The sequence below is a fragment of the Pocillopora verrucosa genome, chromosome 6, assembly GCF_036669915.1.
Source record: "Pocillopora verrucosa isolate sample1 chromosome 6, ASM3666991v2, whole genome shotgun sequence".
Lineage (NCBI taxonomy): Eukaryota > Metazoa > Cnidaria > Anthozoa > Scleractinia > Pocilloporidae > Pocillopora > Pocillopora verrucosa.
In genome coordinates, this window is record NC_089317.1 from 2,856,815 (window position 1) to 2,869,070 (window position 12,256).

At 34.8% G+C, this 12,256-nt stretch overlaps 1 protein-coding gene across 2 annotated transcripts in view; it reads left to right on the forward strand.

The window, feature by feature from the left end:
• The first annotated feature begins 223 nt into the window (after positions 1-223).
• The window catches only part of LOC131793036 (NLR family CARD domain-containing protein 3-like), a 21,634-nt gene continuing 9,601 nt past the window's right edge, over positions 224-12,256 (forward strand). Inside the window, exons 1-3 of one of the 2 annotated variants that reach the window (XM_066169288.1) lie at positions 224-316; positions 11,049-11,767; positions 12,058-12,256. The exon at positions 12,058-12,256 is cut by the window's right edge and continues 473 nt beyond it. In XM_066169288.1, the coding sequence (XP_066025385.1) occupies positions 11,062-11,767; positions 12,058-12,256 (905 nt within the window). In that variant the 5' untranslated portion in view covers positions 224-316; positions 11,049-11,061. Of the gene's footprint in view, positions 317-11,048; positions 11,768-12,057 lie in introns of those variants that run through there. The other variant, XM_066169289.1, reaches the window with a different exon arrangement.

Genomic DNA, 12,256 nt, shown 5'->3' on the forward strand with positions numbered 1-12,256 from the left:
ATCATGCCCATTAATTTATTTAATTTATTTAATTCATTTTGAACCGATCCTTGATCCTTGATTCTTGATCCTCGATCCTCGATCCTAAATCCAATGATCCGGTTATCCTCGATCGAGTTTTTCCAGGAAAAATTGACTGTTGATAATAAAATTAAATAGTCCGCCTAGTTTCTAGTCTTCCTCGGTTGTTCTTTTCGCAGTAGGGAAAAGCCCGGAAATCATTCCTACAGAGGTTTCCAAAATTGCGGTTAGGATGTGGTTGACCCCTAATTCGAAAGACTTCTTGGACGTTTCTAAGCGGACGATTGTCGCTAAGGTAAAGTTATTTTTTTACCATAGACATACTTTTCAACTTGATTCATGTTATAGCAAGGAAGGGACTTGTGTTAACCCTCTTAGCTTAGTGCTTCGGTTAGCAATTACTGTTGAAGAGGTGCTCGTATTATTCGAATTAGAGCTCATAGTTACCCTTTATGTCACTTTATTCAGTAGTTTTTGATGATAATTCACTTAGTTGCCATCATTTTGTCGAATTTGGCTGGATTCGCTTGGCTAGTAGATATTAAATATGTGTTTGAAAAGACAAATGGCTTTAATTCATGGATTAGTGGTTCTATTAGAACCTTCTGTTTGTTTGCGGAAGAGATGGTCATATTTTTCGAATTGGAGCTCATAGTTACCCTTTATGTCACTCTATTCAGTAGTTTTTGATGATTATTCACTTAGTTGCCATTATTTTGTCAAATTTGGCTGGATTCGCTTGGCTATTAGATATTAAATATGTGTTTGAAAAGACAAATGGCTTGAACTCATGGGTTAGTGATTCTGTTAGAACCTTATGTTTGTTTGCGGAAGAGATGGTCATTTTTTTCAAATTGGAGCTCATAGTTACCCTTTATGTCACTTTATTCAGTAGTTTTTGATGATGATTCACTTAGTTGCCATTATTTTGTTGAATTTGGCTGGATTCGCTTGGCTAGTAGATATTAAATATGTGTTTGAAAAGACGAATGGCTTGAGTTCATGGGTTAGTGGTTCTATTAGAACCTTCTGTTTGTTTGCGGAAGAGATGGTCATATTTTTCGAATTGGAGCTCATAGTTACCCTTTATGTCACTTTATTCAGTAGTTTTTGATGATTATTCACTTAGCTGCCATTATTTTGTCAAATTTGGCTGGATTCGCTTGGCTAGTAGATATTAAATATGTGTTTGAAAAGACAAATGCTTTAAACTCGTGAATTAATGCTTCGCTCAGCACCTTCTGCATGTTTGTTTGAGACATCTTCGTATTCGCCAACCATTTGCTTATTTGTGTTGAGACCAACACATAATGTTTTTAGTTTCGTTATTAATTTATATTGTTTGACCGAGTATCTATTATTTTGCCTGAATCTGGTTAATTTACTTCTACTAATCTACCCTATCAATTGATGAAGCGTATTGATCAACGCATCACATTAATATAAATATAATAAAGTAACAAATAAATAATAAATAAACACTAATGTAAGAATATATATATGTGATAAGAGAAATTTTTTAAAACCGCTTCCCAGTTTTGACAAGATGGTCACACAGAGCAGCCTTAAATTTTAAATTATCATCTTTATTTACAATGTCACTTGGAAGTCTATCCCAGTGGTTGACTGACCACGGAAAAAAGCTGTATGCTTATTGATTGCAATTTGAATTGCTTAGTCTTATGAAGGTTTTGGAGTTACCAATCCTTGAATTACGAGATAAAGGAGTGAAATACAAATCTTTGTCAATATCAACAGTTTGATAAACAATCTGATGAAACATTGATAATCGAGAGAGAATTCAACTTCCTTTGAGAGATGGCCACTCCAATTTATGTAACATATCAGTTACTGCTCCAGGTTGCTTGGAATAATTATTGAAACAAAGCCTAGCTGCTGATTTTATGTTGGATCATATCAAGACAATGTACAGAATGTCTTTTTGTAAATATGGATACCAAGCAGAATTTGCATATGGATTAACAGTCTACAGAGATATTTCTAAAGTTCCTCCAAATGACACCAGAGTTTGTTTGGCACTTGATGTTATAATTATGCGCAATTATGCTCTGACCATTTAAGGTCTTCAGAAAGTATCACACCTAAGTAGGAATGGTGATGGACTTGAGTTAGAACATGATTATATAAAGAACATGTGTTGTATCTAAATTAGATTTTTTAGTGGAGAAGCAGATGGTGAGGCATTTATCAACATTGAATGACATTTGCCAATTTTTCTCCCATTTAGTTAACATATCTTAATCTGTCTGTATGTTTTGGCAGTCAACTGGACTGTTTATACTATGAAACACCCTCCAAGGCTACCCTCTGTGTTCTCTTAGTAAGAAACACTTGTATCCAGGGCAACAAGTTGCACTGAATTCCATAATGACTCAGCTTATAGAGCAGCCTCTGATGAGGTGCTCTATCAAAAGCTGTAGAGAAATCTAATGTAAGGGTATCAACCTGTTTCTTGGAGGTCATTGCACTAACGAGGTTGTGTATTACCATCATAAGTTGGAAACTTGTGTGGAAACCATTTTAAAATTACTAAGCACATTATGGTCTTCCAGTTACTTCCAAATATTATGACATATACTGTAATATGTTCTAGTATTTTAGATGTCACTGAAGTAAGAGATAGTGGTCTATAATTACTTGCTAAAGATCTTTTCCCCTTTTTCAAAATTGGAACTACATTAGCTTTAATCCAGTCATTTGGCAACTGACCCTGATCTAATGACTGTTGAAAAAGTGAAACCAGGATGGATGCCAACTCATGTGATAGCTCTCTCAGAAGATATGTTGGCACGCCATCTGGCCCACTAGCTTTATTCACAGTAAGAGATTCAAGAAGTTTCTGGACACCTAATGATGTCACTATTATTTGATTCAAATTTGGGCATGATAGACTAGGATCCAAACTAGGTAAAGAGTTGAGCTTTTCTGTAGTGAAAAATAGAATGGAAATAATCATTAAGAACATTAGCTTTACCGTAATTATTGGATGCATTAGTATTATCTTCCTCTAATGTATTTATCCCTATGTTATCTTGTCTTTTAGATTTAACAAATCTCCAAAATTTCTCAGGCTGATCTGAAATAGGTGTTTCAATTAAGTTGTTGATATATTCACAATATGCCTTATTAAGTTGTTTCTTGTAAATCCTACAAGTGTTCCTGTATTTTGTTCTAAATACATGGAAAATTCTCAAGTTAAATGTAATTGATACTCTTGATCTCCTCTTGTAACTTAATTGTGATGGAAAAATATGCTCTGATTGAAATCCTGAAAATAATAGTCAACTTTTTGTCGGGCATCTGAGCTTTGCCTGATGGGCCATCTGACTGCAGATGCCTGATGCCATGACAAATTAATTTTACTTCAATTAATGTTAACAAAACATTGAACAGTTTTTTAGTTCCAGTGGGATGAAAATCGATCAAAAGACTGTAGTGGCCACATTCATCTGTGCTTTCACATTGGAAATGTGTTTTCAAAGTAGTTTTTGAAAATCAATTTTCTAGTTTACTCCTGGCTTATTGTGAATTACATGATACATTCCTTCATTTTGAGACTAGGGAATAAATGATACATGTACGTACCTCAACTCCAGAAATACCGAAAACTGCTTATAAGCCACCCCACTTAAAAAGCCCAAGTCAAAGCCCCCAAGTCTTTCACATTGAGCATGAGACTCACGCAAACAAATTTAATATTATGTTCTCAAGATGAAACTGCTGTTTCTTATAGCAAACTGCTGCTTTCATATGTAACTTTGAAATTAATTATCCTTTTAAAAATAATTTACTCCTTGTTCATTTTGAACTTACTTCAAAGTTTTTCCAGCAGTGGAAATGCTCACTTAAACTAAAGTATGCCATATATAGCAAATTCATATTTTTTCACAGTTTTCAGGGGAAGTATGCCCCCATTCCCCCTAAGGATGGTGATGCCCACTGCATCCCATTTGAAGGTTAAAATGCAGATGAAAATCTCAGTCACAAAGGTAGCAAAGGGATGTGGGTTTTATAGAATTGTGTGGGTTACCCCTGAGTGCCTCATTTGACTTTTAACCTTTAACACCCTAAGACATTGGTATTCATATTCTCCACACTGTTCTCTTTACATTTCCTATGGAACAGACAAGGAGAATTTGTCAAAGAAGTATATTTGATGGTGAAACAGATAGAAGAGTCAGTTTAGAACATAAGAGCTACATGACAATTAATAATAATAGGTATTTTAATAGATGAAAATCTCTCTTGGAAAAACTACATTGACTGTGCTCTCACTGAAATAAGTAAGACCATACAAATGATTGCTACATGTAAGTTAAGATGCATTGTTCCATCATCTGTCTTCATAAATATCTATAAATCCTTAATTTTACCTAATTTAACTTATTGACTCCCTGCTTAGGGCAATGCGTCTAGAAAATATATAGTAAACAATATTGCTGTTGTCCAAAAGCAACCATTGCATTAAATTTACCTAACTGATAAGAAAGAACATGCTATCCCCTTATTTCCCTTGCGAACTGAATTCCTAGGAATTCTCAAAAGTTCCCAATTATGCAAATGACCCTTGCGAACTGAATTCCCAGTTTTCTGGGAATTTCTAGGAATTCCTGGGAATTCTCAAAAATTCCCAACTATGCAAATTAACTCTGATTTAAAAAGCTTGGAATTACTGGGAATTTCTGGGAAAGGAAGACTCCAGTTTTGTGAGGACTTGGAATCCCTAGGAATTCCTAGGAATTCTCAGCTTTACAAACTACCTATAAATTAAGAAGTGTGGAACTCTTGGGAATTTCTGGGAATTGAATTTGAGGCAATTTAAATACCCTGAGGTCCATATAAATTCTCAGAAATTCTCAATACCTTGAATGTGAAGGTTTTTAAGAAAAGGAGTAATTTCAGAGGCTTAAAACTTTAGCTCGATAAAAGGTATGCTATACAAAACTTACCAAGAGATATACATACATGTATATGTTTATAACTTAAAGATCATGAAATTTATTATTCAAACTAAGTTTTAGTAAACCTTTACATTAATATGGATTTTCTCATGAACCAGCAGTCAGTTATGTTAAATGGAAATTGCCAATTAATCCAATGTACTCATATCACAGATTTGCTTTCTAACTTCAAAGGACTCTTGGATTCCATGATCAAAAAATATTTTTATTGTGATGCAAATTAATGTCTCATGTTTACTGATGTGCCAAAATCATCAAACATTCAGTAGCTGTTCCTTGGTACACAACTTCCACAATAGTTAACAATAATTACATTGTTATCTACACTTAAAGAACTTTGTTAGTTATGAACATAAGTTACTTCCCTTACCTACATTACTGGTTGCCTTTGTTAGAAAACCTTGGAACAGCCAAGCTCAGGTGCCTCAAACACTGTCAGAGACTTTTTGTTGACAATATTTTTAGTAGAAATTTCATGCCTTAGACAAACAAATTCAACACCTAATTAAGCTTTCTTTTTTCATGATTGTTGTTGCTGTTTTTTTTTTCAGTTTTTAGCTCTGTTTTCGTGACTAATTGCTGTAATTTGTTTTGCTGTTTTTATTCTTACAAAACATTTTTGTAAGAGTTCCAATACTTATGGATCATCCACACACTTTGCAAACACTTGGCATGCAGACAAGACAGAGGTAGTCAATGTTCCCTTTGAGAAAAAACACCTTTTAAATGACATCTTCAATTTACTTTATTTGAAACTCTGATCTGAAAATATTTGTCAACAAGACTTGTTAGTAGTGAGAAGTACCAACCAAGTTTCCTTTCATAACTTAATTTCTTAAATGTCCCAATCACTGGATCTCCCAAAAAATATTACATCTTTTTATTTTTGGTGCAAAATATAAAAATGAAAAGTGCAATTCATACTTCAATAATAACAGCTCTAAAGTTTACTTGTTGTTCTTCTCTGTCTGTCAGCTATCAACAAAATTGTTTTATACTTCGGACGCATAACTGTTTGTGAACCTGAGTTCCAACGCACCTCTGTAATCGCATATAGTTACTTCTGTCTCTTGTACAAATGTTTCTCCTTTGTAAGACGCACTCTACTCTGTTGTCACTTCTGCTTTAAGTTCAGTGGAAACGACTGACTGAGGAATCGAGATGGCGGTGTTGGAACGTGTTGCTGAACGCTTGCTACGGTCAAGCTTCGTAGATTTAGGTACTGGTACACTGGGATCATCTATGTATCTCTTATACTTCCTAATGTGGTATCCTTCTTTTATAAATATGAGGGTAAAAGACGATTTGTAGTCGCATTCAAAACTGTGATTGACTTGGGTTATTTCTCACCTTTGCCATGAACACAACTCAAGTGAGTTTCGAGTCTTTGTTTCCTCGACAACTTTCGGCCACAAATCGTGCATTTGTAATACGATCGATTCTTGTCGATTATTTCTACATAGAGTGAGCTCACATTATCATTAATATCACCAAGGTATCCAATCGTCTAGAAGCAGAGAACTGGTCGGAGAAGTCAGAATAAAGTTGTGCGCTTCTCTTAACACTGCAATCGGCAAGCCAGCGGATTCACTTTGCTAGCCAATGACAAGTCCTAAAAGATCCACGTGATCATGCCCGTGATCGGAAACAAAGAAGACTCCATTTGGCGCTCATCTTTGAATGTACTTTTCATCGGTTGATCGCTTTTCTCAACTGTTTCGCTTAATATAACATTTCTAAAGATAGCTTTTATTGTGGTTCAATGGGAAAACGAGAACAGCGTGAGTGTTTCGAAAGAGAAGAAATTCGTTGGCGCCGTGGAGTTAAAAGAAGGGACAACGGTTGACATATTGACTGGTACAAACAAGGGTTGAGTGGCCATCTGTAAAGCTACGATTTTGAAAGTTTGTGGTGAGTAAAAATTGCGATATTCGTTACGTGATCAAAATCTTATAAAAGAATAGATGTAGCGGGTTGAATTAAGCTTACATAACGCTCGGCGCAACTGAAACTAGAATAATTCTGAGAATCGAATCGGTAACTTGCATGCCGCAGTTTCTTAAGCTTATGCCTTACAATGAAATAAACCTATCAGTAAGGTTTCAAGATTCCTCCAATCACGTTTGGGAACATTCAAGATTCATAATAGGAACTGTTATTAAACAAACCTTAGTACATAGAGAAGCCCTCCTTGGTAAAAACAAAATAATGTATTCAGCCCTTTTTTAGTAAAATCTATGAGAGAGATGTACTAACTCCGATATAAAAGTCACTCAGTATAACAGAGATTTCTCAATTTGAGAATCCAATGAATGCCCTTTTCCTCATAGCCATCTTAAAGGCCTGGTCTGAGCTTTAAATATATATATTTAAATTTTTTTTTTTTTCAAATTCAGATGTCATGGAACCCAGATACAAAATGGTCAAGCTTCTTGTAGACAACCTCATTCAAGGCCAACTCATTGTGAGCCCAGGAAAAAGATACATACAGCAGCTAAGTTAGCAGTTTAGGATAACTTCATTCTAATTTATTGTTACAGTTACAACAAGATTTTAATCAAAAAATCCATTTTATTTGTCTGTAATTAACCCCTTCACTCCTAAGAGTGCTTGGCTTTCAAATATAATTTAAGATATTGTATTTTATGGAAAAGAATCAACAGATTTTATTCACAATTTGTGTCAAACCAAATTTAATGATTGATTAGGACTATTTTATATGAATAGCTGTAATTGAGGATTAATCCTTATGAAGTTTTCAAGGAAAGAAAAATCAGATTCCATCCTAATATTACCACACATTGATGTTAATAATGAATCAAAAATATTTTACATGTAAGCCTTAATTAAGCTTCTAAATAAATTTCATTGAATACTTGAATTTTAGCTGGGTTTTTTTAATTTAAAGTATTTATTTTATATCATTAGCCTCACATTTTTGCTTAAAATTCCCAGTAATTCTTAAACATTCCTAAAAATTCCCAAAATTCCCTGAAACTCCAAGGAATTTTTTAGATTTACAGCTTTTCAGGGAAAGTCATTGGTTCTCTAAGTTGGAATTCCTAGGAATTCCAAATCCTGTTAGCAATAAACTTGGAATTTCTGGGAATTTCTAGGTTTTTAGAACCAGAATTGTTATGGTTGGGAATTCCTAGGAATTCCCAGTCCGAATTTACCATGAAAATTCACACCTTTATTCCTAGGAATTCCTAGGAATTCCAAAAGCCATTTTGCAAGGGCAGTGCTGGCTTGTTGTGAATGACATAATGCATTCCTTCATTTTGAGCCTAAGGAATAACTGATACATGCCTGTACCTCTACTCCAGAAATACTGAAAACTGCTGCTTATAAGCTGCCCCACTTAAAAGCCCAATTCAAAGCTCTCAAGTCTTTCACATTCATCATGAGACTTGCGCAAAAAAATTTAATATGATGTTCTCAAGCTGAAACTATTGTTTCTTACAGCAAACTACTGCTGTCATTAAGTAACTATGAAATTATTATTGTTTCAAATATAATTTACCCCTTGTTTACTTTGAACGTGTTTCAGAGTTTTTCCAGCAGTGGAAATGCTCACTTTAAAACTAAAGTATGCTATAGAAAATTCATATTTTTTCACAATTTTCAGGGGAAGTATGCCCCCATTCCCCCCTAAGGATGGTGATGCCTGCAGCATCCCATTTGAAGGTTAAAATGCAGATGAAAATCTCAGTCACAAAGGTAGCAAAGGGACGTCCTGCAGTGTGGGTTTTATAGAATTGTGTGTGTTCCCCCTGCCTCATTTGACTTTTAACCCATAACACCCTAAAACATTGGTATTCATATTCTCCACACTGTTCTCTTTACATTTCCTATGGAACAGACAAGGAGAATTTGTCAAAGAAGTATATTTGATAGTGAAACAAATAGAAGAGTCAGTTTAGAACATAAGAGCTACATCAATTGTTTAATAGGTGTTTTAATTGATGAAAATATTTCTTGGAAAAACCATGTTGACTGTGTTGTCACTGAAATAAGTAAGACCATACAAATGATTGCTAAGCTGAGATAGATTGTTCCATCATCTGTCCTTATAAATATCTACTGTATAAATCCTTAATTGTGCCTGATATAACCTATGGACTCCCTGCTTAGGGCAATGGGTCTAAAAAATATAATTATAGTAAACAAAATTGCTGTTCTCCAAAAGCGAGTTTTGTTTTAATTTACCTTACTGATAAAAAAGAACATGCTATCCCCTTATTTATAAATGCAAAAATTCTACCTATTACCATCTTATATCATGAAGCTGTATGTAAATTAATGCTCGATCTTCATAGCAACAGTGCACCTTCTAACATCATGAAACGTTTTGTGAGAACATTAAACAATTATACTTACATACTACTTGCTCATCAACATCACAACTTGTTAGGATTAAGTACTCTAGGTGTCAAAATTTGGAATGAGATGCTAAATGAATAGAAAATTTTGTCAAAGAAATCCTTCAAAAAAGAAACAAAGAGGCTCTTCTGCAGCAATATTCTAGAGACTGAAGATTCTTACTTCAAGCCTGATGAGATAATGGTTTAATTCAAATATAGCAAAATTGAAACAAATTGAACTTGCAGTTGTAAAATATCTTTGGTCTACTTAGATACTCTGGACTTTTCTCTTTTACAATGAATGTCTTTCATTTTCCATTTTCTGTTCTTGTGTATCTTTTGATGCTTTTTTTTCCATATATTATTTTCATATTTATTGTCAACAAAATCTGCTCAAAATTTTCAAAATTTCATTTTTTTCTCTTAAGTCAGAAACTAGTTTTAACCACATAAAAGTTTCATTTACTGTAAAAATCTTAAAAAGAAGGCAAGATACAGTACAAAGAATGTTTCAGGAAACCTGCACAGAAGAGCAAAAGGCGTCATAATTGGAAAGGCCTCAACCTGAGTGTTGACATTTTCTGTGGGCTTTTGTCCAGGATCTCAATTTGCATATATTGTTTACATCACATCTTGCACTGCACATTCACTGGGAATCTCTAGCACATTTTGCAAAATGTTACATAATGAGAGTCTTCATCAAATGGCCTAGAAGAGTCAACTAAAAGCAGGAGAGAGCATAATGAAATTGAAGTTAAGTTCTTCACTTTCACCAGCTTGCTTGATGAATTTTGGATTTTGTTTAACACATGTTCTCATTGTATGAAATGACCTTTCCTGCAAATTTCAAAGAAGTTCTTTGTCAGGAGGCTTGCTAGGGGGTTCCATGTTGTGTTTTATTGGTCAGTGGCATGACTGCATTGACACACACTTTTGAAAAGGAGGCAAGAAAACTCTGAATTTCTTTGGAGGCCAAAAACTCGAGGTTTGTTATTACACAAGTTACCTCTACATTAATAGGGTATGTAGATTTGTTGGGTTTTCATGAAAATTGGCTTGAATGTTCCTCAGATATTATCACACAGAAGTGCAGAAGGCTTTAACGAAATTTGAAATATTTCTCTTGTAATTTACTGGAGTTTGACATCAAGGGAAATCCAACCTCACAATAGATTTTCTTAGTAACCAATAGGAATATCGAAATTTCCTGACACTCTTTGTTAGCCCATTATCTGCTGAGTTATACTGTCCAGTTTGTTTCGAGGTCTGGAGTAACACGGAGGCTAGTAATTCAGTATAGCAAACACCATCAATTTTGCGTTTAAATGCTTACATGCGCCTACCAAAATAAACAAAAACTGTGAAAAGTTTTATTTCCACAATCTGTACTTTATAAGCTTTACTGTATATTTTTCTAAGATTTCTGTTTTAATCTAATCATGTGTTTAGCGTGAAGTAAACAGACATCAAATATTGTGCAACAGAGCACATGTAAGTTTCCCCTGTACCTTTTGACTTTATCTTTGATTAAACTAGCCATGATCTACTGAAGATCTCTGTTTATTACAGTTTCTTTAATAATAGCATGAGTAGGACAATTTTTCTAGAAGGCTCCCTATTTTTTTTGTATGTGCTCTGTAATATTGCCTTCCATGTATTAATTAGAAGCATTTATTTACAGAGGACTTGATTTCATGGCTTCTGCCACCCCATTGCATCCTTCTGTCAAAGAGAGCTTAAATTATGCTCAGCTCTGTTGCCTTCTCGTTGAAGTTGGATCACTTGTGCTAAGGGAGATCTTTGACCGGTTATGTCCACCAGGAAACCTTCATGCAGTTCTGACTGATCCCACAAACCATGCCAAACTGCAATCACTGCGAAAGAAGAGAGTCCTGCGTACTTCCCAGTGGGGGAAACTGTATCCTACTTCCAAATCTTCAGTTTCCTCAAAGAACTTTGACACCTGCTTACTGTTATGTCTTCTGAAGAATATCTGGGGTCTGACTCTCCCTGCCTCTGGCTGGAATAACCTTCCTCCAGGATCAGACACCTCTCTTGCAGCTGACATCACTTGCATCAAGTTTTTCAGGGACAGAGTTTTCAGTCATGCTGCTAATGCTTCAATTGATGATCCAACTTTTAGTTTGTACTGGAACAGCATCAAAGACACCTTTCTGCGCATTGGAGGGACCTGCTATGAGGAAGTCATAGATGATCCTACATTCTATTATATGGATGCTGTTCTTGAAGAACATTACCGAGAGCTTCTGACAGAGTGGTTCAAAGATGATGACTGTATCACAGACAAATGGCATGAGGACAAAATTGTGGAAAAGGCCAGGAAAGGAGGGGACATGGAGGATTCCTCTGACAATTCTGAACAAAATTCATGGGAGAGGGGTGTGTGTAATTTTTTTTTAAACCTGAGTTTTAAACTAACTTTGTAGAGTCAATAATGTACAGTAAGTCATACTAGATTGTTAGATGAAATGAATTTTGTGCAGATTTTTCTTTAAAAGTCACAACTATGTGTAATTGAAGTTGTGAATCTTTATTACCTTGATACATCAACTGTATCCATAATTTCTTTTTTTTCTTCATCTTTCTTATCTTTTGATTTCCATTTGGGTAAGCTATTTAATTGTCACATACAAATGTTTAAAAACCAAGACTACAACCTTCTTTTTCAGAGACGGTAGTAATACCAGGGGAAAATACATCAGCACAGACTGGTAATAGTAGCCTGTCAGAGCTCAGCCCGCCAGAGCTCAGTGTGAAACTTCCAGAGTTGAGTGATCTTCCAACAATCTCTAATCCTTGGGAAACTGTTGAACTTCCTGTTGATATTCTTTTATTAACAGTAGAAGACTGTGAGTTCTTAGGCTGCTT